General features: G+C 40.8%; 1 protein-coding gene across 4 annotated transcripts in view; it reads right to left on the bottom strand.

The window, feature by feature from the left end:
• Positions 1–27,786, bottom strand: part of PDE4DIP (phosphodiesterase 4D interacting protein) — a 214,513-nt gene that overhangs the window by 136,319 nt on the left and 50,408 nt on the right. For 3 of the 4 annotated variants that reach the window (XM_047784872.1, XM_047784873.1, XM_047784864.1), the window contains exon 4: positions 7,942–8,052. In XM_047784872.1, coding sequence (XP_047640828.1) covers positions 7,942–8,052 — 111 coding nt within the window. Of the gene's footprint in view, positions 1–7,941; positions 8,053–8,764; positions 8,782–27,786 lie in introns of those variants that run through there. The other variant, XM_047784865.1, reaches the window with a different exon arrangement.

A 27,786-nucleotide genomic window follows, 5' to 3' on the forward strand; every position in this document is an offset into this window, starting at 1 on the left:
TTGTTCTGTTACTATTTTTTAAGATTCATTTCAAACTTCACATGCTTGGCAAGGCCTTTCCTGGTGCATTTTATTGTTCTTCTTAGTACTATGCAGCAATCTGCACATATCTGTATCGTACCCCTCATTATAGCACTTTTCTTTATTTGTTAACTTTTTCCACCAGCATCTAGCACAGTAGCTGGCATACAGCAGTCAACAGATGTTTGAATTAATGAATTTATGCATACAGGCATGAACAAATGAATGGCCAAGGTGATATGGTAAATAAACATTTGAGACAGGGATTTACAATGTTTAGTTTTTTTGTCTTTTGTCTTTTTTCGGGCCACACCTGCCGCATATGGAGGTTCCCAGGCTAGGGGTCAAGGTGGAGCTGTAGCTGCCAGCCTACACTACAGCCACAGCAATGCCAGATCGGAGTCGAGTCTGTGACCTAAACCACACTCATGGCAAGACCAGATCCTGAACCTGCTGAGCAAGGCCAGGAATCGAACCCACATCCTCGTGGATACTAGTCAGGTTCATTAACCACTGAGCCACAACGGGAACTCCTACAACACCTAGTCTTTTAATTCTACAATGCCACTTTTATCAGTGTGTAAACCTGGATGTGTGTGGCTAACAGGAAGAAGTGGCTTTGTGATAAACTCATACAGAGATATAAATTATGTAGACATAGTTAAGGAGATAGTTGAAAGTGGCTTAGAATTAAATCAGGCTTTAGAATTTAGTTTTAGATTTGTTTCCTAGTGATTGACAGATATGTATTCAAAGGCAAAAAATGTCCCCTTCCCAACAGGTATTATGACATCTAATTAAAAGCTCTTAAAAAGAATAGTTGTGTGAAGCAAAAACAGGGAAAAAAAAAGTTGTCTTTTGTTAAGGATTTTACAAAATTACAAAGTAACGATGACAGTTATGGGAATGTTGCTTTAAAATTTTTCTATTGTCGTAAAACATTCATAACATAAAATCCACATTTTAACCATTTTTAAGTATACAGTTCAGTGGCATTAAGTACCTTCACATTGTGCAGATATCCATCTCCAGAACTATTTCCTCAACTGACTCTGTAGCCATTAAACAATAACTCCCCATTTCCCCCCTCCCACAGCCCTTGGCAATCAACATTCTACTCTCCATTGCTATGAATGTGACTGCTCTAGGTACCTCATGTAAGTGGAATCATATATTTGTCCTTTTGTGACTGGTTTATTTCACGTAATATAAAGTCCTTAAAGTTCATCCATGTTGTAGCATGTGTCAGAATTTTCTTCCCTTTTAAGGCTGAATAATATTCCATTGTATGTATACACCACATTTTGTTTATCCGTTTAGCTGTTAATGGACATTCGGGTTTCTTCTCCCTTTTGGCTAAAGTGAATAATGCTGCTATGAATATGGGTGTACAAGTATCTGTTTGAGTCCCCGCTTTCACTTACTTTGGGTATATACCTAGACTTTGAATTGCTGGATCATATAATATGTTCAACTTTTAAAAGAATTCGTTTTTCCATAGTAGTGATACCCTTCTATATTCCCAACCAGCTATACATAAAGTTTCCAATTTCTCCACATCCTGGCCCATGTATGTTATTTTCTGGTTTTGTTTTGTTTTTATAATAGCCATTCTAATGAGTGTGAAGTTTTTAAAAAGTTAATCAAGAAACACAAATATTGGTTACAACTAATGAATGAAATCTCAGAGTTCCCATTGTGGCTCAGTGAGTTGCAAGACTGACTAGTATCCATGAAGATTCAGGTTTGATCCCTGGCCTCACTCAGTGGGTTAAGGATCCAGCTTTGCCATGAGCTATGGTGTAGATCGCAGATGCGGCTCAGATCCCAGAGTGTTGTGACTGTGGCATAGGCCGGAAGCTGCAGCTCTGATTTGACCCCCTAGCCTGGAAACTTCCATATGCTGCAGGTGGAGCTCTAAAAAAATTAAAACGAACAAACAACCAAACTCCCTACTTTCTTTCTACTTCTACTCCTCAAAAGAAATGCGCAAGCATGCCTCAAGGACCTCAGAAAGCTGAGAATGAGGAGTGAGCACACACAGTATATGCAGACCTGGACACACACAGACTAGGTTCATATCAGGCTTCCACAGAACTATTTAAAAATACTTTGGCCAAAGTAGTCCTTATTTCTCTCTCTTTATTTACATTTACCCCTTCCCTACTACTCATATTTCTTAAAGTTCATATAAATAAAACAGGGGAAAAAAAACTTAGAAAATAGCAGCTAACTAAACAAGGTATCCAACTATATAAAAAAAAAAAGAGAGAGAGAACTCTGTTAATATAAGAAAACCACTCACTCTGCAACAGCAGCCGAAACAGTCACTTTAGACAATGGTGAGAAGGTGCACACTCTTTAGTCCATGGCTCCAGGTATACAGGTCAGTGATAATCCTTCACATTCATTGAACATCTAAAACATTAAACGTGTCTACACATAAGAGAGGAAGGCTGGGCAGGCATTCATGCCTCCATTTTAGGAAACTAAGACTCAAAGTAGTTAAGGATCAGGCCAAGAATACAGAGCTAGAAAAAAGTAGACACAATTCAAGTTTTCTGATTGAGTCCAAAATTTGTGTCCCTACATCTTGATATTCTTCAAAGATACTTGTCTTTCTGTAATAGCCTTCCATTGGTTCAAGTCATGGTTCCTCAATCAGAGCCTGATGGAGTTCCATGGGACTTCACTGAACTTTGGGGTGCTTAACACGGCAAGCCTGCATATGCACTGTTAATCATATTTCCCAGGGCCTAAAGAAATCAGGTCATGCCTAAAGAAAACCAGGCATTGAGCCAAAGAGAAATTCAATGAAGATAATAGATCTTGAAAGTTCTCATCACGAAGAAAAAAAACTGTAACTATGTATGGTGATGGATGTTAACTAGACTTACTGTGGTGATCCTCTCATGATATACACATGAGAGCAAATCATTATGCTGTATACCTGAAACTAATACAGTGTTAGTTATATCTCTGTTAACAAGAAAGAAAAATCTTAAAATAAGCTGAATTTAGAACCAGATCAAGCTACAAAGTGTTAAAGATGATAGAAATTTTTGAATTACAACCAATCATACTCATAATAATAATTTTTGTAAAAGCAAAGGACTTTGTACTATTACTAAGTATTGTATTAAAAATTTTAACAAATCCAGCCTTTCTTTTTTTTGAAGAAACATTTGTATTTGAGGGTGACAGTAACTGCTGTGATAGGGACACTTGGATTACAGTATTTTATTTATACATGGGCAAATGAAAATGGAGAATTAAGACAAGTAGGACAAATGGCCCCAAATCCACAGCTGAGGAAGAAGAAACTGATTTGGAATAAAAAGGGGTCCAAATTTAATATGTCCAGCAATTGGACTTATCTGGATAATTTTGCCGTTTCTCAATTTGTCACAATAATGGTGAATATTGCTTGAGGGCTTACTACTATATGATACGAATTGTGCTGATTGCAACTAAGTGACTCATTTGATCCTCTTTCAAACCCTATTAGATAGAAATTATTACAACACCCACTTCAGCTAAGAGAAATTACAGTATTTGCTCAAGTTAACCCAGGTAGCAAGTGGTACAACCAAAACTCCATTCAAGTCTGTCTTGCTCCTAACTCTTAACTACCTAGACCCAGTGATAGAAGAACAGTAGAAATGATGGCAATTTGGTAGGTAAGTAAAATCAATGGGCTGTTTATCATGATTTTAAAAACGTAGCTATAGAAATAAGCTACGTATATACTTCAAAGTTTGCACAGGAAAAATATCCAATCTCAAAGATGAGAAACCAGAGCTCAAAGGAGTCGGACAGTTTAAAGGAGCGCAAAACAATGGAACACAACTCTTTCAACTGAAGGCCAAGTCCACTTCAACCATCCAACATCGATTATGTCATATTTAAACACTCACTCACTCTGGTCCAGGATGACAACATTCAGTTTCTTCTGACACTTCTGTTATTGGATCTGGCCTTGTTAGATTTTAAATTCTGTTCTTAGAAGGGAAACTTAAACTTTTTTTAAAGCAACTTGGAGTAATAAATTCACACAAGCTTAACAAATAAGTAGTCATCATGTGGCAAAACACGATGGCGGTTTTACACGCCGTTTGGGGATCGGGTGTTTACTACACAGCAGTGGATTTCATAAATTCCAGGGTTGGGCATATTTCTAGTAGCAGCACACTTGGCTGTCATAAGAAGATGCAGGATTAGATAATCAACAACGATGAGGAAGTCAGCCAAGTTGCCACCCAGAAATTATTTACCAGAGCAGCTGTAGTTCAGAAATGCTAACAAGCCAGTCTCCCTGGGAGTGGGTCTACTCACAGCATTTTCTCACTTTACTTTGCTCTGGAATCAGGAGCTCCATGTACTGCAATAGTGTCTCACTTTCTTGCTTTATATATTGCCTTCCCTTCAAACTGAACCTACAATTAAAATCTGCTACCGAGAGGGGGCAGTGATACCTAATCACATAGGTATGTGCCCTAGCTGTTCTGTGTTGAGAGCAAGCAGCCTCTTCCTGGGTGTTCTTAATTATTTACATAAGTTGAAGCTTAAAGGATAATTTAACTTAAACTCTCAACAAAAATGTAGCCAGTCTCACAGAACCAATTCTTATGTATAATTTAATACCATTTTATTTCTGAAATCTCTGAACAGCTTGAAAGAGGGAAACTTAACTTTTATATTTACTTGCTTTGAGGTTGATATTTTTAGGTTTTAATATAACTCTCCACTATTATTTATAACCTCTATTAAAATTAAACACTGTAGGAGTTCCTGTCGTGGCACAGCAGAAAGGAATCTGACTAGGAACCATGATGTTGTGGGTTTGATCCCTGGTCTTGTTCAATGGGTTAAGGATCTGGCGTTGCTGTGAGCAGTGGTAAAGATCACAGATGTGGCTTGGATCTGGCGTGGCTGTGGCTGTGGCTGGTAGCTGTAGCTCCAATTCGACCCCTAGCCTGGGAACCTCCTTATGCCTTGGGTGTGGCCCTGAAAACACAAAAGACCAAAAAAAAAAAAATTAAAAAAAATAAACATTCTTGTAGCTTTTTCACAACTAAGAATTATGTATATCGACTGCATCTCTCCCTCAGTTACATAAAGGAGGACTTGCTACTTGGCAAGAAATAGAACCCTCTTTCCAGTCCTTTTTCCTAAAGTTTCCCATATCTCCTTTCCCTGTGGTCATCATGGAGAAACCCTTGGAGATTACCTCTTACTAGGCCAGTAATTTTTTACTTAAGTACAAATATCTTGGCAAAAATGTGAAGTAGTAAAAATATGTAGAATAATAAAATAATTACTATGTAAAATAGACTTTTATTACATATGTTTCACAAACCTTGGTTTTCTTTAAAGGACACATGCATACAGCACCCAAGTTACTGTAGATTCTAATTAGTTGGGTATGACTGAATGCTTTTACTATATTTAAAGAGGAGTCCTTCCAACACTAAAGAAAAATCAAATCTAAGTTTAGTGAGAACAGGGCTCTAAATTCTTATCTGAACTACCGGACTTGCCATGTGAGGCAGCCCATATCACTCTCCTTGTCTTTTTGCCAGCATGACTGCTAATGAATCATCCTAACCTTGTAGAGTCACAAAGGGACCAACAAGGATGAACATAAAACACATTTATGGCAATATCTGAGGATGAGGTTAAAAGAATCAAATAGCTTATTTCTAAATATCATCATAATATTCCACTAGTAGGCATATAATTCTCCTTATGTATGATGCTACAAAGTTTACAAAGTGCTATAATACAAGTCTTCTTATTTAATTGTTATGCCTGCTATTTATTCATACTCTCAACAAATAACTGTGTGTGCCTATGGTGCTGTGCATTATTTTTAATGCCAGTTCTATAGGGCCTGGAACAGGTTCAGAGACGCTAAGTAACTCGCCCTGACTATCAAGGGCTCCTGATCTGTGATTTCCTAATTCTTTGTCCTTTTTCAAAATGGAACTGCCCTGGTTTCCATCCATTCTTCATCTACATAGTGTGATAAACTAATTTCAACTAATAACAAGTGTGATATTAATGATTGATAATGGTCCAATGTATTGGGCTTCCCAAACAAGGTCATTTTAACCTAAGCTGTTTTTCAAATAATTAAATGGGATGAGTAATGTGACAGGTGAATGGAACAAAGATATAGTGAAGGTAAAGGAGGGATCACAGTAGTTCGAGATTCTCCAAATCATATGATGCCCGTAGCTGCCTCATTACTCTGCACTAAGACCAAGAAGAGACAGGGCCACTTCTACCTCCTAAATGGGACCAGTGGCAATACTGGAGTCTAACAAAGGGCTGTCATCTCTGCATGTGACAATTCCTGTGGCCCACTTCCCCCACCCAGCCCCTGTGTAGCTCCTATAATTTTAACCACACTTCTCCAAAGAGCAAAGTTGCCCTCTCACACCCACTCAAGGTGTTCCCTGAAGACTGTTTCCTTAGCCAGGGCAGAGCAGAAGGTGAGATCAAATGACTCAAGCAGTCATTTGATTCAACATAAAAAAAAAAAAAATCCTTTCCCTTAAGTTATCTAAGAAATTGCCCCTTCATTCCATCTTGTTTTGGAGACAGTTAATGGGAAAATGTCTCTCCCTTTTCACAGTGAACAAATTCATTCACTATTCCTACTCCAGGGTACCTACTGCCACTCGTACTTGCCTCCTCTGCCTCTCTGAGTTACCAACCCTCACTTGGCGATATCCTTCTCAAGCCCTGGAGCTCCACCAAGGTACATCACATAAAAGATGAAAGATGAGTCAGGATCAATTTTAGGAAAATTCAGGTTAAAACATGGAAATCCAGGAAAGACAGAAAATACTCAAGTATTAGTTGAATTTACCAAACAGTGGTTTGGGTCTCATAGACACGAGTTATTCCTCTGATCCAAGGTATTAGCTAGCAGCCTGTATTGCTTCTCTACCTTCTCTCTCAACAGGACAGAGCACACAGAGATAATATTTATAGAGTTCTCTAGTATAAACAGCTGAAAATTTAGAATCTCTGATAAAGTCAGGGGCCACCAGCTCCAGGTCACTCAGGCCACTTCAGGTCCCCCTTGCACAGACACTAAGAAAGGTAAAACAACCAATGTGGCAACCAGTTAGGAAGCTTAATCCTTGTAACCCACAGCCTAATGTCCTCTTCCCAAGGTGCTGTCTCATCTCACCCTCAACTCAGCCAATTCCCTCTGCCTTCCTTCCCCACCCTACTTACCCACCAGTGGAGGTTAGCCCACTCTTCCAGGGAGACCCTCTCCCACCCAACCCAAGGCCAATGGCTGTTCTTTCCATCAGCACCCTTTCTTCATTCTGAGATGAACTATTCCTAAAGATGAAAACGCCTAAGATTTCTGTCCTAAAATCTCAGCTGTATCATCACCTTCAAAAGCAAACATGAATTTCTCAAGGAACAGAAATGTCCTCAGCCTCTGCTATTTTCTCCAGGGCATCATTCCCTGCATGCACTGTGCCAGAGCTAGAAGGGCTCCTTCTCCAAGCAAAGTGTGTGACTTGAAAACTACCAGCTTCAGTCACCTCTGGGGCTTGTTTAAAAATGCAAATTTCTAAGCTCCCCCTCAACTAAATCAGAATCCCGGGTGAGGCACTGAATCCACACTTTAAACCAGCCCCCAAGGGGATTGTTCTACAAAGTTCCACACCAGAATTTGAAAGCCTCTGATTTAATCGAGCTCCGGATCTCTACAGAGCAGGAAAGTAGGAAACAGACACAGAAGAAATTGGTTTGTCCAAAGACACCCGGCGTTAAGGTGACCAGGCCCAGCGGGAACCCGCTTCCCAGGCTGATACCCACAGCACGAACTAGGTACAGCTCAGAATAGCACCAGGCCCCGACGGCGCGGGAGCGGCAGCCCCCCACACTCACCCGCTTGTAGATGTCGTCCCGGCTGGCCTCATACTTCTGCTGCATGCGCTCCTCCAGGAAGTAGATGCGCAGCTTGAGGCTGAAGTTCTCCTTCTTCAGGTCATTGAGGTGCTGGGACAGAGTGCGATATCCATTAGACATGGTGGGCAACCCATGGGGAGGAGCATGCCCAGTCGCCCCCTCACCCCAGGAACGTGGTGCAGCTGCACCTCGGCATGAAGCTGCCGGCTGCTGAGGCTACGGAGACATGGCCCTGGGGGCTGGCGCTCTCTCCCGCACTCGGGACTGGGCTCGCTGCTCTGGGTGCTGGAAAGCAACGCGCTTTCCTTTTTTACCTCGGGAGATATTTGCGGAATCCCTGACAGAGGAACATGCTGCGTGAACGCAGACACAAGTGGTGTAACCCGACTCCAAGCTAGGACTCGGCTGTCACCCTCCCTCAGCCTCCCAGGCCCAACTGTAGGCAGTTAGCAGTTTCTCAGAAGAGAGACGGGGCTGACCCCCAGAAGCTTCCAGGAAATGGAGAATAGGAGTAATCCCAGGTGATGGTGGGGCTGCAAAAGAAAAGAGAAGGACGTGAAGGTGTGTGGTGTGTGTGTGTGTGTGTATTTAAGTTCCTGGTGGTGGCTGATTAGCACAATAAAACCCAAAGAAGTGTGGCCAGAAGCAAGAAATAAGGTTGCTATAGAGGAGAGCACAAGTGCACAAAATGGCCTACAAAATGGTGACTAGGTATCAAATATCCCCTTTCTGTCAGGTGTGAATCTTAAAGAACAGCTAAGCAGAGAGGTTTCTAATTTCCTCTGATGATCCAGAAGCTCACCTCTAATCAGTTCCTTCATAGCTTTTCTCCCTGGACCTTTCAAGCCCTGAGGCGGTTAAATGAAGAGCTTTTATTACCACGCCCCTGCCCCACACACCTGAGCCACCCCCAATGAAAGGGCCAATCTTCTAGTTCAGTGGAATCTTTGCAAACTCTGTTTATCTGTTACACAAGCTCCAAGAGGCAAGTTCAAAAGCTCCTCCCTCCACGAGATGAGGGAGAAGAGAGGGTGGGAGGTGAAGGCGGGAGGCGTCAGTCTGGAGCCCAGAGATTTCACCCTGTCACTAGTTCTTAACTCCAGCACCTGCCAAATGGAGCCAGGCCCTCATCACCAGATCCTGCTCGGAGAGCAATTTAAGATCCTTGAATGACAGCTGCAACATTAGCAGGAAGTATTATTTATACCACACTGCACAGGACACTGAAGGTGACCAGAAGACAACCCCACAGCACAGATGCAAACACGGGTTCTTGGGTGCTGTAATACTTGCTTGAAACAAATTAATATTAACATCCAAAGTGAAAGAAAAGGTTTATACTTAATTTGAGTACTCATTTCTTCTTCAAACTGCTAGCTCTTCATTCTCCTAAGATTCTTAACTCTTCATAGTAATTCCAATAAACATTCCCTTTGTACCCACAGAAAGGTATGTTGACCATGGGGGATCCAGAGATGAAGACAGTCCCAACTCTTCAAGAGCTATGTGTCCATAGAGATATGGGAGTGTGTGTTTTATGCTATAATCCTCCAGGTTTGTGTTATTCAAACTTTCTACATTTTACCCTGCAATTCAATACATGTGTGCACACACACAACTGAAGTAAAAGTTCCACAAGGTAAAGTTAGCCAAGACTATGTAGGATGAATTCTGATGTTTTCTATTCCATTTCTCTTTCTGGGAGTGAGTGACCCACTGAATTGACTTCATGGCCCACTAATAAGTTTTGTCTATGGGAACCCAGAAGAGTGATTAATTCTTACTGAGATGGGGACAGAAAGCAAATTTCAACCAGGAGCTGCACTTGTACTTTGAAAGATAGAAAAGTTTGAGTGAATAAAGTAGCCTCAGGAGGGCGTAATTAGAACTTAGCATTCTCTCCAATAGATTGGATTATAAGTAGACAACGCACTTCTTACCATAGAATGTTGGTAATTTAAGACAATATATTCTCATTAAAAAAAAAATGTACATTTAGGAGTTCCTGCTGTGGCTCAGCGGTAACAAACCTGACTAGTATCCGTGAGGTCTCGGGTTCCATCCCTGGTCCCACTCAGTGGTTAGGATCTGGTGTTGCTGTGGCTATGGTGTAGGCTGGCAGCTGTAGCTCTGATTTGATCCCTAGCCTGGGAACTTCCATATGCCCAAGGCATGGCCCTAAAAAACAAACATAAAATATACATTTAAAATGCATTTAGCTATTTTCATTAAATCTGTGCTCTTAGAATAAATGAATGTCATCTAGTTAGAGACAGTAGGGAAAAGAAAAACCTAAATTAAAACTCAAGAAGATCCTTTTCTGATTCCAACTCTGTTACTAAATAGTCTGTTATGACTTTGAAAGTGCACTTCTGCAGAGACCTAACTGTCCTCATTTATAAAATGAAGTGGTTGGAAACTAGGGGATTTTATTTTATTTTAGTCTTTATAGGGCCACACCTGTGGCATATGGAAGTTCCCAAGCTAGGGGTCGAATGGGAGCTGCAGCTGTGGCCTGCACCACAGCCACGGCAATGCCAGATCTGAGCCACAGTTTGCAGCAACACTGGATCCTTTACCCACTGAGCGAGGCCAGTGATCAGACCCACATCCTCACGGACGCTATGCTGGGTTATTAACCCACTGAGCGAGGCCAGGGATCAGACCCACATCCTCACGGACGCTATGCTGGGTTCTTAACCCACTGAGCCACAATGGGAACTCCTAAACTAGGTGATTTTTAAGGACCTTTCCTGGTCTAAGCTCCTAGAGGAATAAAGTAGTTATTATTACCTCCATTTTCCACAGGGGGAACCAGGTGACAGACTCTAGATTACCGTTTAATTATGCTTTTGATGTCTACTTGGATTTTTTCATCACATAAGATAACTTGATAGGAATTTTGTGGAAAGTAAAATTGCATATGAATGCAGATATTCTTATCCAACCTAGATATTTCTTTCTGCCTAGTTCCTTTTGTGCCCTGTGATCCTTTGTTCTTCCATCTCTCCGGCCTCTTTTCTGTGTTTTTGCTGGCTCTTTAAAGCACGTGCTTAAATAATGGTTAGTCCTTAGTCTTCTGTTTTTGTTTTTGTTTTTTTTTTTCTTTTCACACCTTCTCCTGTAAAGATTTTATCTACTTTTAGGGTTAACACTTTTGCCTCCCAAACAGCCCCTAAATCTCCAAGTAAGTTTTCTTAAACAAGACCTAGCCCTACATATCCGACCCTTTGCTAGATAGTTCAACTTGAATGTCCCATTCTCACAACAAACCTCATAGCAAAAACTTTTACAGCAATATCTACCATGTCTGCCAGAATTTATCCAGCTGTCTCTTCTCCCTATTATGGCTGAAAACCCCATTATTTTGAAAACAATATTTGTACAACATCCTATCATCTTATCCTATCATCTCCCTTACCTAAAACCCTTCACAGGCATCTCATCACTTAGAATAAAAACCTCATCACACCCCATCAAGATGCCCTGCCTCTTTTTTCAAGCCTTTTTTTTAAAGTCCGAATTCCACCCAAAGCCTTCCCTGCTACACCAGACTGGGAAGACTTCTTCCTCTTGAGCTCCTAAGGCAAATATTAACATTTGGCAAGTGCCCATATGCTGCCTTATGGTATTTATTGCTTTCCTGTTGTCTGAAGGGTTATTTATATCTTTTAGAGATATTTAATTTTCCAGGTGTTTACTTCTCCAACTAGTCTGTAAGCATCCCAAAGATCAATGACTTACATGTCTTTCAATGACTTACATGTCTTTCTATACTCCTGTAGCCCCCACAACAGCCTAGAAGACCTCTCTAGTTAATTCATCCCCACTGGGCAGTTTACAGTCACTTTGATCAGACCAGAGTGTTCTGAGGGCTGGCAAGGCATATTTTGTGTCTCTGTATTCTCATGACATAATATTTAGGAAGCATTTCTGAAATATTTGTTGACTTAGTGAATAGATAAGTACTGCATACACATTTCATTTTTTTGCTGATTTGATTTGTTAAATATGGGATGGCTCACTTATTCTCATAACTTTCCGAAGATATAGAAAAGTTTAACAGTTCCAAAGGAACTAATCTGCTAGAATGGTGATGGTAGAAAAGTGATATTTTGGTGACGGCAGGAAAAAAGCGATCTTTTGTTCACTTAAATTTCTAAGTTTATATGCCCATCTTGACCTTTCTCCTCAACTCCAATCTATCTAACTTCCCAATAGAAATCTCTACCTGAATATAGATATCTCATACTTGTGATATATAAAAATGAATTCCTGATCTTTCCCAGCATATATGTTCCTTCCTCATTGGACCGCATTTCAGTTTGTAACCAGTCAATATTTGCAGTTGTTTGGGTCCAAAACTTTGAGTCATTGAGTCATTCTTGACCTTTCTTTCTCATGCACTTCATCTCATCTGTCTATAAATCTTATTATTTCTACTTTACATACATATAGAGAATCTATTGACCACCACTGCTACTGGTAACTCTGCCACCCTGGCCTAAGATACTGTGGTTTCTCCCCCAAGTTATTTGAATAGCCCCTTATCTGGTCTCTCCACTCCAACCCTTGCTCCCTATAGCCACCGAGCCTTTTACAATATGTCAGATTACTCCTCTGCTGGCAACCCCCAATTGCCTTCCATCTAACTGAAAGTGAGAGGCTGTCGTTTCATGAGCCCATAAGGCCAAGGGTCCTGCATAATGTGAAACCTCTTTTACTTTTTCCCCTACTACTCTCCTCCCTGCTGTAGCTACACACTGCTTCTTCGCTGTGCTGTTTCTCAAAAACAGCAATACCCTTCCTCTTTAAGCCCCTTGAACTTGTTGATCCTTCGGAATGGTGAAGCCTTTCTTTAGTTACCTGCATGATTCTCTTCCTCACCGTCTTCAAGTCTTTGATCAAATGTCACTTCCTCAATGAAATGACTCCCCTGTTTAAAACTAACTCCTCCCATGCCTCACCCCAGCACTCCATATCTCCCTTGTTTTTTTTTTTTTTGTCCCATTGCCCTACCATCTTTTAAAATACATACATATACGTATTTAGTTTCTTGTCTGTTTTTCCCTACTAGCATGTCAAATCCTGAGAAAGTCAAGGTTTTGGCCTGTTTTGTTCACTGCTATATCACTATTACCCAGAATGATGCCTGCCACATAGTAGGTGCTCAAAAAACACTTGTTGACTAAAAGAAAGGACAAATAATAATCTGCTCACTTTGACCTCACTGGATTACTTCTAATAGAAACTCAATCTGTATACAAGACTCTGCCATCTTATAGGATGAAGAGCATTCCTGAAGGTCATTTTATAAGTAAAAATAAATTATTCTAACAGCCTAATTTTAATGCACAACACAGAATCTGAGCTTTGCACAAGAGTTCTTAATAAATGGGGAATAATATATGCTAAACAATAATCAAAGGACAGTATGAACTGCACAAATAGTAAAAACTACAGAAATTGGGAAAGAAAAGCTACCAGAGAAAGTTCCACAGAGAACTGACACTTTAGCTCTCCTTAAAGGATGAATCAAGCTTGTGGAGGCTGAGGGGAGAATATAAGGCAATCGAGGCAGATAGAACATAAGCAAAGGTGGAGGGCCAACTGGACTGAAACAAAAGGGCACACACTCTCCTATAGTGGGGAACCAAGAGGATGGGAAATGAAGAAGCATTTTAGAAAGATCTTGAAAGTCAGAGGGAGGAGCCTGAGTTTGTTCCTTTAGGCAGATCCTGACTCTCCGTTGAGCAAAGGGTGAAGAGGAAGGCAATGAGGGAGGGCTGGCAGCCGCTACAAAGAATGTTTATCTGTACTTATGTTTTGTTTAACCTGTTTGTGTTTTACAGATTTAACAAACAAAACCACATACACCTGGGCTGTACACACTAGAGCTCCTAAATCAGGGCCTCTAAGAGGTTTTGGATAAGCTCTCCACTGCTTGGGAAATAAATACTTCAAGTTCTTGAGCAAGGGGCAGTGCATCTACCTTTGTTTTTTGTTTTTTTTTCACATAGGGCACTGAAAATCTTTACTCTTCTCTGAAAATATTTTTCCTAAACATTAGGAAAAGAGAAGGCTCTCCCCTTCTCTTTCCTTTATTTTGTCTTCCCATCGCTTCTTGATGTATTAGTCCAGACTGGAAATAAGACTTTAATAAGAGCTCAATCAATGCCAACAATAGTAGGAGGATTACAACCCAGCTGTTGTTATGTCATGCCCCATTAACATAACCAACTGTCAAGTCAGCCTTTAAAAAAAAACTTTCACATTTGCTTAATCATCTTCAGACCCCCCAGATAGTTCTTATAATGGAAATGCTTGAAAACATATTAATCTCTTACCAATTCCTCTCCTAAAAATAAAGTTCCAGCCCACTAAAAATGATTAACCATCTTAATTGACACATTCTTTTTAAATATGAAACTTCTGCTGCAACTTAAACTCCACTAATTTAATAGCTGTGATAATTCATAGCTTTACATTTCATGAAAAATAAAATTATTATTAAATTACTGAATATGGTAAGCACAGAAACAGAATTGTGTTTTAAGTAACCCTTGACACTTTACTATCCACTTACAAATTAGAAATAAATATTATCACTATCGTACATATTTATCTAGGTGGAGTAGCACGGAACTTTGGAAAGAGCAATAGCTTTCAAACCACAGGGATCTCTGTTCAAATCCCAGCTCTGCTATTTCCTGGTTGTGTGAATTTGGGAAAAATACTTAATAGTAATTAACTGTAGGAAACAACTAGGAGAGGGGATCCTGTTAGGCTATCAAGAGTGTTGCAATTATATCTGTAATATGAATTTTTTTTTCAACCCGAGGCAAATAATATGTGTTAAAATTTAGATATTGGGTACATGGACAAATGTTTTATTGTCCTTGGTATATTCTTGTCTGTGAAATAGTTTAAGTTAAAAAAAAAAAAAAAACTCTTTTAAAGGGCCTGAAACTAGGAATTACAGGAAGGTAGCTATTGACTAGATATAAGAATAAATTCTCTAGCAGAGTTGATGTCATGAACTTATCACCACCCTCCACCTAAACATTCATGCATCAAATATTTAACACTTACATTTATGAGAAATAGGAAATTTCCATCACAAAAAGGAATCGACTAAAAACCACTTGTAAAGTTTATTTTTAACAAGATATTGTTTAAAATCTTCACACATCAGCGAGGGGTTAGTTTTAGGGAATGTTTAAGGTCCTCAACCATCGAGAGGCTCTATGTTTAAAATATATTTTCTCATAGAAACATTATCAGCAAAGGCAGCACCAAAGAGTGAGCTGTCACGTTTTGAAGAATCTCAGAGCACCCCACCAACTCTCTTACAGCAGAGCCCTAGAGGGTAGTGGGAATTTACCCCATCAGACTGAGTGCTCTGATTTCCTTGTACAGAAAGAGGAAGAGACTACTGAGCACAAAGGATGTGATATTTCCAAGGCCAAAGCAGCAACAACTACTGGGACCTAAGGATGACCCTCGTAGACTTTGCTGTCATATTTTCCAAACAGCATTTTGGGAAAGGCACACCAATGGCTACAGAGTACTTGCTGCTCTTTAGGATCCAGTGGAAACAAAGCCAGGAATGCCACTTGTTTTGAACTGGAGGGAAGGGAATATGTAGGGAGGGATGGAGCAGAGAGAAGAGGAGGAGGAGAATGCTTGCTTCACATATAAATATCTTATTTAGAATACATCTATGTATCTGGGAGTCCCTATGCTTTCCTGATAAAGTCTAAGTTGAAGAAATACAAAAGTTTAATTTCTGACTGTTTTGAATAGCTTTGACTTGTATTACAAAATTAGATACACTATCTTAACAATCACTTACATAGGATTTGACAATAGAGAAAGCACTTCCATATATGTATTATTTCATTTTATCTTCACTACAACACTGTGAAGTAAGTGGATTAGATATTATAACCCCATTTTACACACAAGGAAGGTAAGACATCAAGAAGTTAGCTGGTTTGCCCATCGAGAAGTGGAAGAGCACAGTCTGATCCATATTTCATATACATCAGGGCCTTAATCATGACACTAGAGGACCCTTGTGAACCTAGCATTCCCTTGTGACTAATAAAGTACTTCCACCTTGATGGAGTCCCCGTCGTGGAGCAGTGGTTAACGAATCCAACTGGAAACCATGAGGCTGCGGGTTTGATCCCTGGCCTTGCTCAGTGAGTTAAGGATCCGGCGTTGCTGTGAGCTGTGGTGTAGGTTGCAGACGCGGCTCGGATCCCGCGTTGCTGTGGCTCTGGCGTAGGCTGGTGGCTACAGCTCTGATTAGACCCCTAGCCTGGGAATCTCCATGTGCTGTGGGAGCGGCCCTAGAAAAGGCAAAAAGCCAAAAAAAAAAAAAAAGTACTTCCACCTTTGGTCCCTGCATATTTTCAAAAAGTATTCTTATCTATTATAGATAATCTTCCTTGTGACCCTAGAGGATCTAATCACCTGAACCTACACTAAACATAGTTTTCTCCATTTCCAAGATGAATAAACCAAAGCTGACCCTCAAAAGACTAAACATAGGATTACTATATGACCCAGCAATTCCACTCCAAGGTATACACTCAAATGAGGTGAAACATACGTCCACATGAGATCTTGTCTATGAATGTTCATAGAAGCATCATTCATAATAGTCGAAAAGCAGAAACATTGCAAATATCCCAAAACAGAAGAATAAACATACAGAGTTTAGGATATCCACACCGTGGAATACCACTTAGTCATAAGGAATGAAGTACTGACACATGTTACAACATGGATGAACCTTGAGAACATTATACTAATGGGAAGGAAGCCAGGCACAAAAAGTCATATATTGTATGATTATATTTATATGAAATTTTCTGAATAGGCAAATCCTATTGGAAAAGCAGATGAGTGGTTTCCAGGGCCTGGCGAAAGAAGGAATGGGGAGTGACTACTAATGGGTATGATGGATTTGGGGGAGTGATGAAAATGTCCTGGAGCTAGATAGTGGTAATTGTTGTGCAACTCATTAAATAGACTAAAACCATGGAATTATACACTGTAAAGGGGCAAATTTATGATATGTAAATTATATTTCAATAAAGCTGTTATTTTAAAAAGAAGAAAGAAACCAGAGCTAGGAGAAATAACATGTCTGGTCCTTTGCCTCTTACAAAGGTTTTTTATTTGTCTTTTTTTTGTCTTTTTAGGGTCACACCTGCGGCATATAGAGGTTCCCAGACTAGGGGTCTAATCAAAGCTGTTGCTGCCAGCTTATGCCAGAGCCCCAGCAACACCAGATCCCAACCGCATCTGTGACCTACACCACAGCTCACAGCAACACCAGATCCTTAACCCACTGGGCAAGGCCAGGGATCAAACCCACAACCTCATGGTTCCTAGTCAGATTCGTTTCCACTGTGCCATGATGGGAACTCCTACAAAGGATTTTTTTTTAATGATAAAGATTCAAAGTTCAATTCAATTCAATTAAAAGTAAATGGTTTAGGAGTTCCCTGGTGGCTCAGCAGGTTAAGGAACTGATGTTGTCACTTGCTGTGGCTCTTATTATTGTGGTATACGTTCCCAGGAACTTTTGAATGCTGAGGATGTGGCCAAAAAGAAAAAAACAAAAGGAAATGGTTTAAACTGACCATTTCTAGATATATATTAACCCTACTTAGATTATGGGGCCTTAACATAAAGGCTAGATGAAGTATCTTCTGAGTGGTCCTCAATATTGAAAACTCACAGACTGCTATGTTCTATCAAAACTTTTGTTATAATCTGACCCATTCTACATTTTGACACAGGAGAATATACTCATTAGGCTGTTCTGAACATAACTTCTGCAGAACATTCTGCAAGGAAAATGTCAATCAGTCAACTTGGTCTTTCCCTCATTGGCCCTTTCACGTTGACTCAGGGTTTCTGTCTAGCACTCCAGAAGCCAGCTGTTGATGCCTGCCTCCAAAAGTAGACTTAGAGCTCTAAAAACACCTGGCTTTTTTTTTTTTTTTTCTTTTGGGTTGTACAACAAACAAATCTTTTTTCTGAAACTCTGCTTCTGAAATTTCAACATAATCCCTGAAATTTCACAGTCTTTTAAATACGATTTTTTTCTTTTTCTTTTTGGCTGCAATGTGCAGCAGCTTAATGTGGGGTCTCAGTTTCCAAACCATGGACTGAACCCAGGCCACAGTGGTGAAAGTGCGGAGTCCTAACCACTAGACCACCTGGGAACTCCCTTAAATGCTAAAATATTAATAATATTATTCACTTTTCTCCCTTAAACTCAGAAGCATACCAATACCCATGCCCTACACAGACTTTTCTTAAATTAACTGGCCTGTTGGCAAGAGAGCTAACAACAGAGCTCTTACATCAGGTCGATAAATAAACCCTATCTCAGGCAGTGTCACTGTGCAGATAAAGGACTGGGGTTCCAGTGATGTTCCTGTTGCCTTTCCCACCAGAGATACACACCCACTCCACCCCCGATCCTGGAATAAAAAGGTGTCGTCATCGTCACATTAGAGCACTACGAACTATATAAAACCCAAACAAAACAAATAACAACTTCCCTGGCCACTAAAAATAAGAGGCCCAGCCAGAAATAGCGCTGTGAGAGACAGTGAAATGAGCTCCATGGCAGAAACGACAGTTGAGCTGCACTGATGCTGAGAGCTCCCAAGGACTCCTAGGATCCAAACTAGATTCTTCTGCAGTTTGGCCTGACCAGCACCAGCAAGACCTGGTGTTTGTGGACCCAGAATGATTGTCTGCTGAATATCTAGTACTCAGGGAGAACATGTCAGTTTATGGCCTTACCTACTTTTCTAGACTTTCAATAGTTCTTTCTCCATCTTCTTCTGGGAAAGAAGGCAATTTCAAAGGCACAATTAGGACTTTTTCTAGGCGTAAGAGCTGAGTTCACCATGGATGACCACGGCTGTAGCAATAAGACTTTGACCATGAGCTAGGGCATAATGGGGGACATACAACCAAAGTGAACCTCAACTAACATTCTAGGGCTCCAGCCATGACAAAGAGCCTTCTATTTCTGTATTTGGCTCTCTGTTGCCTCCAGGACTTTTCATGGGTCGAAGCGTCAGCCTGCTAAGTCATTCCTGTTTCCTTCCCACTCAGCTCTGACTTAACTACTTCCAACTATCCCTTAAGGACTTGATTTAAATATGACCTGGTAAAGGAAGCCTATCTGACCCTAAAGTCTGTGTAAGGGCTCCTCCCAAGGGCCTCCTCAGCATTACATATCCACTGTTATTGGATATCTGTTTGACTATCTAGCAATTAGATTAGAGCTCCTTCAGAACACAAAAGATCTCTTTAATTTCTTTGCAAAAATGAAACTCACCTAACTGCTGCACCTATGGCACATGGAAGTTCCCAGACTAGGGGTCTAATCGGAGCCGCATCTGCCACCTACACCACAGCTCACGGCAACCCTGGATCCTTAACCTACTGAGTGAGGCTAGGGATCGAACCCGAAACCTCATGGTTCCTAGTCAGGTTCGTTACCACTGAGCCACCAATCAATCTTTTTAATGATTATAAAAAGAACTTCATGTGCCTACTCCAGTCATTCCCTTTCTCAGGGGATGGCATTAACTACTAGTTGCCCAAGTAATAATGCTTAATATCATTCACCCAAAACACAAGAGGAAAGAAAAAAGCAAGCCTACTATGTACTAGGCACCATACTAATCACTACATCTAGAAGGCAATGAGACAAACCCTGTTTCTGCGATTGTGGAGCTCAGATTCTAACAGAAAAGACAGAGTTTGAACAAATACATCATGTTATTAAAGCGAAAGTGCAAGGTTCTCCAGAAGTTTAAACAGAGTGACAACCTAGCCTGGGGTGGAAATGGAGAGAGGAATTGGTGGAAGGTTATAGTTGGGCTTTCTCTTCCTCACTGGTCATACATCCATCAGTCACTTAGTCCTGTCACTTCTGCCTCTGAAATCTCTTTCACTGGCATCCACCCATGCATCTCACTGCTATACTGTCATCACCACCAACCTTTGCCTCAAATACCACAGCAGCCTCCTAAATGCCCTCTCCGCCTTACCCTTGACTCCTCCAATCCAGAGTCCATACAGAGGCCAAAAAGATGTGTCTGAAAGGAAAATCTGATCATGTCACCTCCCTGTTTAAGAGCTTTCGGCAGTTCCCACAAGGCTCCAATAAAATTTAAAATTGCAAAGCCCTTATGTGCGCCACCCCCCTGCAATCCAGCCTCAATTCCTAGCACCCATGCTCTAGGATTTTTTTTTTGTCTTTTTTGTTGTTGTTGTTATTATTGTTTTTGTTGTTGTTGTTGCTATTTCTTGGGCCGCTCCCGTGGCATATGGAGGTTCCCAGGCTAGGGGTTGAATCGGAGCTGTAGCCACCGGCCTACGCCAGAGCCACAGCAATGCGGGATCCGAGCCGCGTCTGCAACCTACACCACAGCTCACGGCAACGCCGGATCGTTAACCCACTGAGCAAGGGCAGGGACCGAACCCGCAACCTCATGGTTCCTAGTCAGATTCGTCAACCACTGCGCCACGACGGGAACTCCGTAGGATATTAACTTAGTATAGTTCTTTCTCTTATACAAATCTTGATTACACTGTTTTCTCTTCAAGGAATGTTCATTCTTCGACTCCCAGCCTATATTAGTGGCCAATTCTTAGTTTCCTTAGGAAATGTATCCTGAATTCTCCTGCCCTTTGGATTGAGTTTAGGAGCCCAGCTGTATGATGTGAAGAACTCTTTGCTTTTATTGTAATCATTACCTTCTGTTGTAATTGGCTCATCTGTAAACTCTCTGAGGTAAGAACCATGCTTGCCTAACCATTCTTACATTTGCAGTGCCTATGACATTATGTTGTACATAGTAAGCTTTGTACAACATAGTAAAATACTTTAGAAATATTTGTTGAATGATTAAATAAATGAAATGAACATGCATTATTAAAAATTCAGATAATTCAAAAAGTTATAAAGGCGGCAAAAAAAAAATCATGACTAATCCCATCACCCATGGTAATCACAATACATATTTTGGTTTATATCCTTCCAGACATTTCTGTTTTTCTTCCTCAAAATGAGGTCTTATTTAATGGAATATTCACATTATTGTTTAACCTTAAATTTGTTATTGTTAGTATAAACATCCTTCCAAGTCAGTTCATTGCTCTATGATACTCTTTTGTATGCTTACACCATGCCTGAAATAATCAATCCTCACCTTGATGAATAATTAGATTATTTCTAATATTTTTAGTAGGCAAATACTGAATAAACATTCATCCTTCAACACACATCTTTTCATGTGTTCATGCTTAATCACTGTGCATCTAACAGCTCGAACAGCCCTGGTACCCAGGTTGCAAACTGATGCATAAGGGGATCAGCTGTCCAAAGAGAGGCGTACTGAAATTGTGGCTGAGAGTTCAGGTTCTGGAATCAGTACACTGCAGTTAAAATCCCAGCTTTAGGAGTTCCCGTCGTGGTGCAGCGGAAACGAATCAGACTAGGAACCAGGAGGTTGCGGGTTTGATCCCTGGCCTAGCTCAGTGGGTTAAGGATCCAGTGTTGCCGTGAGCTGTGGTGTAGGTCACAGACGTGGCTGGGATCTGGTGTTGCTGGGGCTCTGGCATAGGCCGGCAGCAATGGCTCTGACTACACCCCTAGCCTGGGAACCTCCATGTGCCACAGGTGCGGCCCTAAAAAAAAGACAACAGGCAAAAAAAAAAAAAAAAAAAATCCCAGCTTTAGTTCTTCCCAACAATCAGTGGAAATCAGTCTTCTCATAGCTTCAGTGTCCCTCTCTGGATAAACGAAAACAATGGCTGTACTAACCTTAAAAGACTGTTTTTAGAACTGAATAAGAAAATGCAAATCAAGTGCATTCACAGAGGTTTGCACATTGTCTCAATAAACAGTAACTGACATAATTATTTTTCTTATTTTACTTTTTTTACTTTTTACTTTTTGGCTGCACCACAGCATGTAGAAGTTCTCCCAGGCAGGGACTGAATCCATGCCACAGTTGCAGCCTGTGCCACAGCTGCAGCGGCAACACCGGATCCTTAACCCACAGCACCACAAGGGAACTTCCTATTTTTGTTATTTAAACATTTTATCATTGGAATGGAAATTCCTCAGGGTCCACAGGAAGAAAGATAGAGCTTCTCTTCCTACAGTGAAGAGGAGAAGAAACCAAGTTCTAATAAGGGGACAGAAGGGAGATAATAAAAAAATAAGAAGAATTATTCAAGTGCCATTTTCTCTGTAAAAGTGATTGGTCTTTTCTGTGTTAGTAACCACATCTGCTGGAATTTTCAGGGTTGTTCAATTTTTAAAATTTCATTCTTTTTGATAAAGTTACTTTGTATAACCAAATGTGAGTCAATATTTATAACTTTGTAAGGCTTACATATATGTATGAATACAAATTAGGAAAAAATGTTTTGTCCTACATTGAGGTTTTAAAGACATACATTTGATTGGCAATTATTCTAATCTTGTAATCCATTCCACTGGTGACTTAGATGTTATTTAAATTAAATTTTTTTTTTTTTGTCTTTTTGCTATTTCTTGGGCTGCTCCCGCGGCATATGGAGGTTCCCAGGCTAGGGGTCTAATCGGAGCCGTAGCCACCGGCCTACGCCAGAGCCACAGCAACGCGGGATCCGAGCCGTGTCTGCAACCTACACCACAGCTCACGGCGATGCCGGATCGTTAACCCACTGAGCAAGGGCAGGGATCGAACCCGCAACCTCATGGTTCCTAGTCGGATTCGTTAAGCACTGCTCCACGACGGGAACTCCTAAATTAAATTTTGTATAATTTAAATTTCTTAGGTCCTCTATCAGAGTGTATACCTCTCTGTGTCCTCTACAGCACTTGAATCATTCCTTTTACTCATAGTTCTTAAGAATAAGTAATTGATTTGATGCCTATTTTTGGCACTGTTGCTTAGGAATGAAAATGGTTGCCCAGGTTTGGTGGAATGACTGTGTGGAATCCTTCTGAAAAGTTATGTTTAATAAGAAGAAAATCCTGTGCTTACGATAACTGAAAGTTTAGAATTTACCCCCTTTCCTTCTCACCTAGTAACTTTTTGAAAGTCTCAAGATACTAGTGAAATCAAAACCAGTCTGTTTGGGGCACTGCAGTTTGAGGAGCTTAAAAAAAGGAAAGAAAGAAAATTCACTTCACCAGTGGCATGCATTTCCCAAGGCTGTAATTACAGAGAAACTCAAGAAGTACTTGAAATGGCTGGGCCTAAAGGCAGCATTGACATGACCCAGACCCACCTAAACCAGAACAGAAACCCAGGCCATGATAACTCAGATCTCCATAAAGGCAGAAAAGTCCCTTTTAGGACTCACTGCCCCCTGCCCCCCGGACTCCAAGGCCCAAGTGGAAAAATTTTCCAGGCTGGGTGGGGCCTCAACAGACTGACTCACTGTGGTTGGATTCAGACTGCCAGGAAAAGCTAGCTTCAGACTATGATTAAGCAAATACTGCAGCTGATTTTGCTGGCACTTTCATGTTAAAGACAACATTATTAGAAACGTGTAAACAGAGAGGGCAGTGGAGGCCTTCTCCAGGCCTTAAGGCCACAAACCCCCACCCCTCATGACTTTTCTATAGCATTTGCCATTTTGATTCGCTTCATGAACCCCAATTGCACACGTTTCATTAATGTAAACCTCTCCTTCTCTGAATGGTCCTCTTATTTTTCCAAGAAGCTTGACTCTGGGACTTATCGTAGCTCTGCTACTTTGCTGCACAGCTTTCTTCAGGTTGAGTCTTGGTCTCTTTTCTCATATCATGGATGTAATATAATGCCTATCTCATAAGCTAGGAAAATGAACCTATAAAGAGCTGAAATAAAATATGTTCAGGGTCTAAAAAGTACCTAGTGTATAATAAACACTCAATAAGTATTATTATTAGCTGTTAATATGATCTTAATAAATCCTGTCAAATATTCTAAAAGGTCTCTGCTTTCTTTCCTTACTTAACATTTATAATTTTATCATCCCAGTTTAGGCAGAAAGTTATCTCCCTTTAAACTCACTATTAAAAATAAATGTACTAGGAATTCCCGTCGTGGCTCAGTGGTTAACGAATCTGACTAGGAACTGTGAGGTTGCGGGTTTGATCCCTGGCCTTTCTCAGTGGGTTACAGATCTGGTGTTGCTGTGAGCTGGGGTGTAGGCTGGTGGCTACAGCTCCGATTAGACCTCTAGCCTGGGAACCTCCATATGCTGCAGGAGCAGCCCTAGAAAAGGCAAAAAGACAATAAATAAATAAATAAATAAATAAATAAATAAATGTGCTCTTGACTTCTCAGTTATCTATTCTAAACAATTAATTAATATACCAATACCCTCCATAGAATCATTTTATTTACTGTAAATACACTCAATGAATACTGAGTAGAGGCTAGCAGGAATACAAATCCAACATAACACTCAATCTTCAACAATACTTTTTGGAGTTCTCATCGTGGCACAGTGGTTAGCAAACCCGACTAGCATCCATGAGGATGCAGGTTTGATCCCTGGCCTCGCTCAGTGGGTTAAAGATCTGGCGTTACCATGAGCTGTGGTGTAGATCACAGATGAAGCTCGGATCTGGTGTTGCTGTGGCTGTGGTGTAAGCCAGCAGCTGTAGCTCCAATTCGACCCCTAGCCTGGGAACCTCCATACGCCACAGGCACAGCCCTAAAAGACAAAGAGACAAAAAACAAAAAACACCAAACCAATACTTTTCAACAAGTTTAGCTTAGTTGATAAACATCTGCTGAGCACTTCCTGTGTACTCTAGGTTCTAAACATTAGAAAGGGATAAACAAGAGGTTTTCTGCCCTTGATTTGCCTGGAGTCAGAGTATATATTTTGAGGTTGGAGAGTTAGGGAAAGAAACCTAAAAAGAAAAGCAAACCGAAAACAAGCAAACAAAAAACAAAACAAAACAAAACAAAAACACCAAAAAACAAAACCCGGCCTGTGAACTGAAACTTGAGGGATGAGTAAGTTTTAACCAGGTAAAGAATAGGAGAGAAAGGTATTCTAGGCAGAAGGAACAGGCAGGACAAAGACTTGGAAGAGTGAAACAACTCTGAATTGCAAAAAGTTCAGAATTCATGGAACAGAAAGCACGTGATGGATGACACTGGGAGACAGAATTGGACTTACAGGTTACCCAGGGAAGACAGAACTGCACTCTGTGCCTGGCTATAAATTGGAGGAGCTCACCACACCAGTCCCCCATGAGGCAGCACTTGCATTACCACTAACCTAGGAAGTGCTCACTATTTTAGGTCACAAAAATGACAGTTATGTCCAGGCTCACATTATGAGATGAGGGGTAAGTTCCTTTGTTATTCTTTGTGCTTTTATTTCCTCCCTTGTAAACTGGGCTAATAATCATGCTTTTTTCACAGAGTTGCCATGAGCATTAAGGACAATAACACTGCACTACTTAGAACACTACCCGACACACGAAAGTGATCAACACATGCTGGCTAGTATTATTTGCCGCTCTAGTCACATTCATCCCAGAGATGCTGGAGGTGGGGCGGGTGCTGTAATCAGTGAGAAAGGATATAGGAATGAATTTTTCTCAACATATGAATATGGCATTTGTAAGCAAAATGACCCGATAACCCGTCAGGATTTGTAATCATAGTACATAAACTCCATGACCTCCAAAAAGTCAAAATTTCTATGAGTCCTGGTTCCCTCACTTGAAAATAGGGACAGTGGTGCTTGTTTCATGTAGGTTTATAAAGACAAAATAAGGCAATTTATGAGAAGCACTTAACCCACTTCTCAAATCTACAAATCTAGAAAGAATAGAGATCACTGCATCAGTGGACCTTCTGAGGGGGGAAAAAGTCCCTTTACAACAAAGCTGATGAGTTTTAAAAAATAATAAAATCACCCATTCATTCAAAAAGTACAAATGAAGCATACATAAGAAGCAAAACTCTGGAGTTCCTGTCGTGGCGCAGTGGTGAACGAATCCGACTAGGAACCATGAGGTTGCAGGTTCGGTCCCTGGCCTTGCTCAGTGGGTTAAGGATCATGGAGTTGTCATGAGCTGTGGTGTAGGTTGCAGACGTGGCTTGGATCCCACGTTGCTGTGGCTCTGGTGTAGGCTGGTGGCTACAGCTCCAATTAGACCCCTAGCCTGGGAACCTCCATATGCCACAGGGGCAGCCCTAGAGAAGGAAAAAAAAAAAAAGAAGCAAAACTCTTTTATCATGGGAAATAATACCTCTTAATTTACACCTACCAGAGTAAGGTTCAGTAGGGCCATCTGTGTCAGTATTTACGACACCCCCCTCCCACTCATACTGTTGGTGGAGGATGGTGAACACGAGAAAAGAAAACTGGTATCTTCAAAATGCTGTTCCCTTTGCCCCTTCTTCCTGCACCAACATAGTGAAGAAAGATGCCATCACTTTAACTTGACCAAGGATGTATTTTCCATAATGTGCCAATATTTATAATTTTAGTCTATTATTTCTTACTCTTTTTCCTAGAATTTCCTATAACAACAAATATTTCAGAAGCAATTACATTATTGATCAACTACTTTTTACTGATTAAGCACCTTTAACATTACTTCTTTCCTTGTTCTAAGTCTCTCTTTTTACCTCCCTTGACTAAGTCCTTTCAGGCACTTTTAAGAAAATACCACAGACTGGGTAGCTTATAAATAAGTGAGGTTTATTTCTCACCATTCTGGAAGCTGGAAGTCCAAGATCATGGTGCCAGCCGGGTCAGGTGAGGTTCTCTTCTGGGTCACAGTCTTCTCTTTGCATCCTACATGGTGGAAGGGGCTAGGGAATCTCTCAGGAGCCTCTTTTATAAGGCACTAATCTCATCCATGAGGGCTCTGCCCTCATGACTTAAGCACCTTCCAAAGCCCTGCCTCCCAATTCCATCACCTTTAGGGGTTAGGATCTCAAAATATGAATTTTGAGGGAACACAAGCATTCAGATCATAGCATCTCTCTAGCCCAGTCTTTCATTGGCTCTATTCATGAACATACTTACCTTCCTTTTACCCAAATTTCCCCTCTGTCTGGGATATTATAATCTCCTTCTCTGACTGGTAAAACCTAACTCGGCCGTGGAGACCTCACTCAATGTGCAGCGCCTGTGAAAGGCCCTTCTCTGTCCTTTAATTGAACATTCTCTCTAAAGATCTCAGCATACACAGTCCTTATCTTAATGATAAGGACATCTTATACTGTAAGCAATGCAATGTCTGCACTTCCCAACAGACTATAACTAAGAGCAGGAATGGCATCTTATTTAAAGTGATTGAGTGTCTGTTGCAGGGATAGGTGAAATAAGGATGATACCATGGTCTGAATGTGCCCTCACCTTATTCATATGTTGAAATCCTAATCCCTAAAAGACAGTGGTGCCATGTTAGGAGGTGGACCTTTGGGATTAGTGTTGTATAAAAGAAGCTCCAGAGAGATCCCTAGATCCTTCTGTTGTGCAGGAACATAATGAGAAGGCACCAGCTCTGAACCAGTAAGAGGGCCCTCACCAGAAGCTAACCATGCTGGTGCCCTGATCTTGGACTTTGAGCCTCCAGAATTGTGAGAAATACATTTCTGTTGTTTGTAAGCCACCTTGTCCATGTTAGAGCCGCCTGAATGGACTAAGACAGATGGATTCCTGGCTGCTCAGCCCAGGCCTGTATCCCTTTGACACCTGCTTCAAGCCCTGGAAGAACCAACACTTCTCTGGCACGAAACCTGTAATATG

Source organism: Phacochoerus africanus, chromosome 6, assembly GCF_016906955.1.
Source record: "Phacochoerus africanus isolate WHEZ1 chromosome 6, ROS_Pafr_v1, whole genome shotgun sequence".
Classification (NCBI taxonomy): domain Eukaryota; kingdom Metazoa; phylum Chordata; class Mammalia; order Artiodactyla; family Suidae; genus Phacochoerus; species Phacochoerus africanus.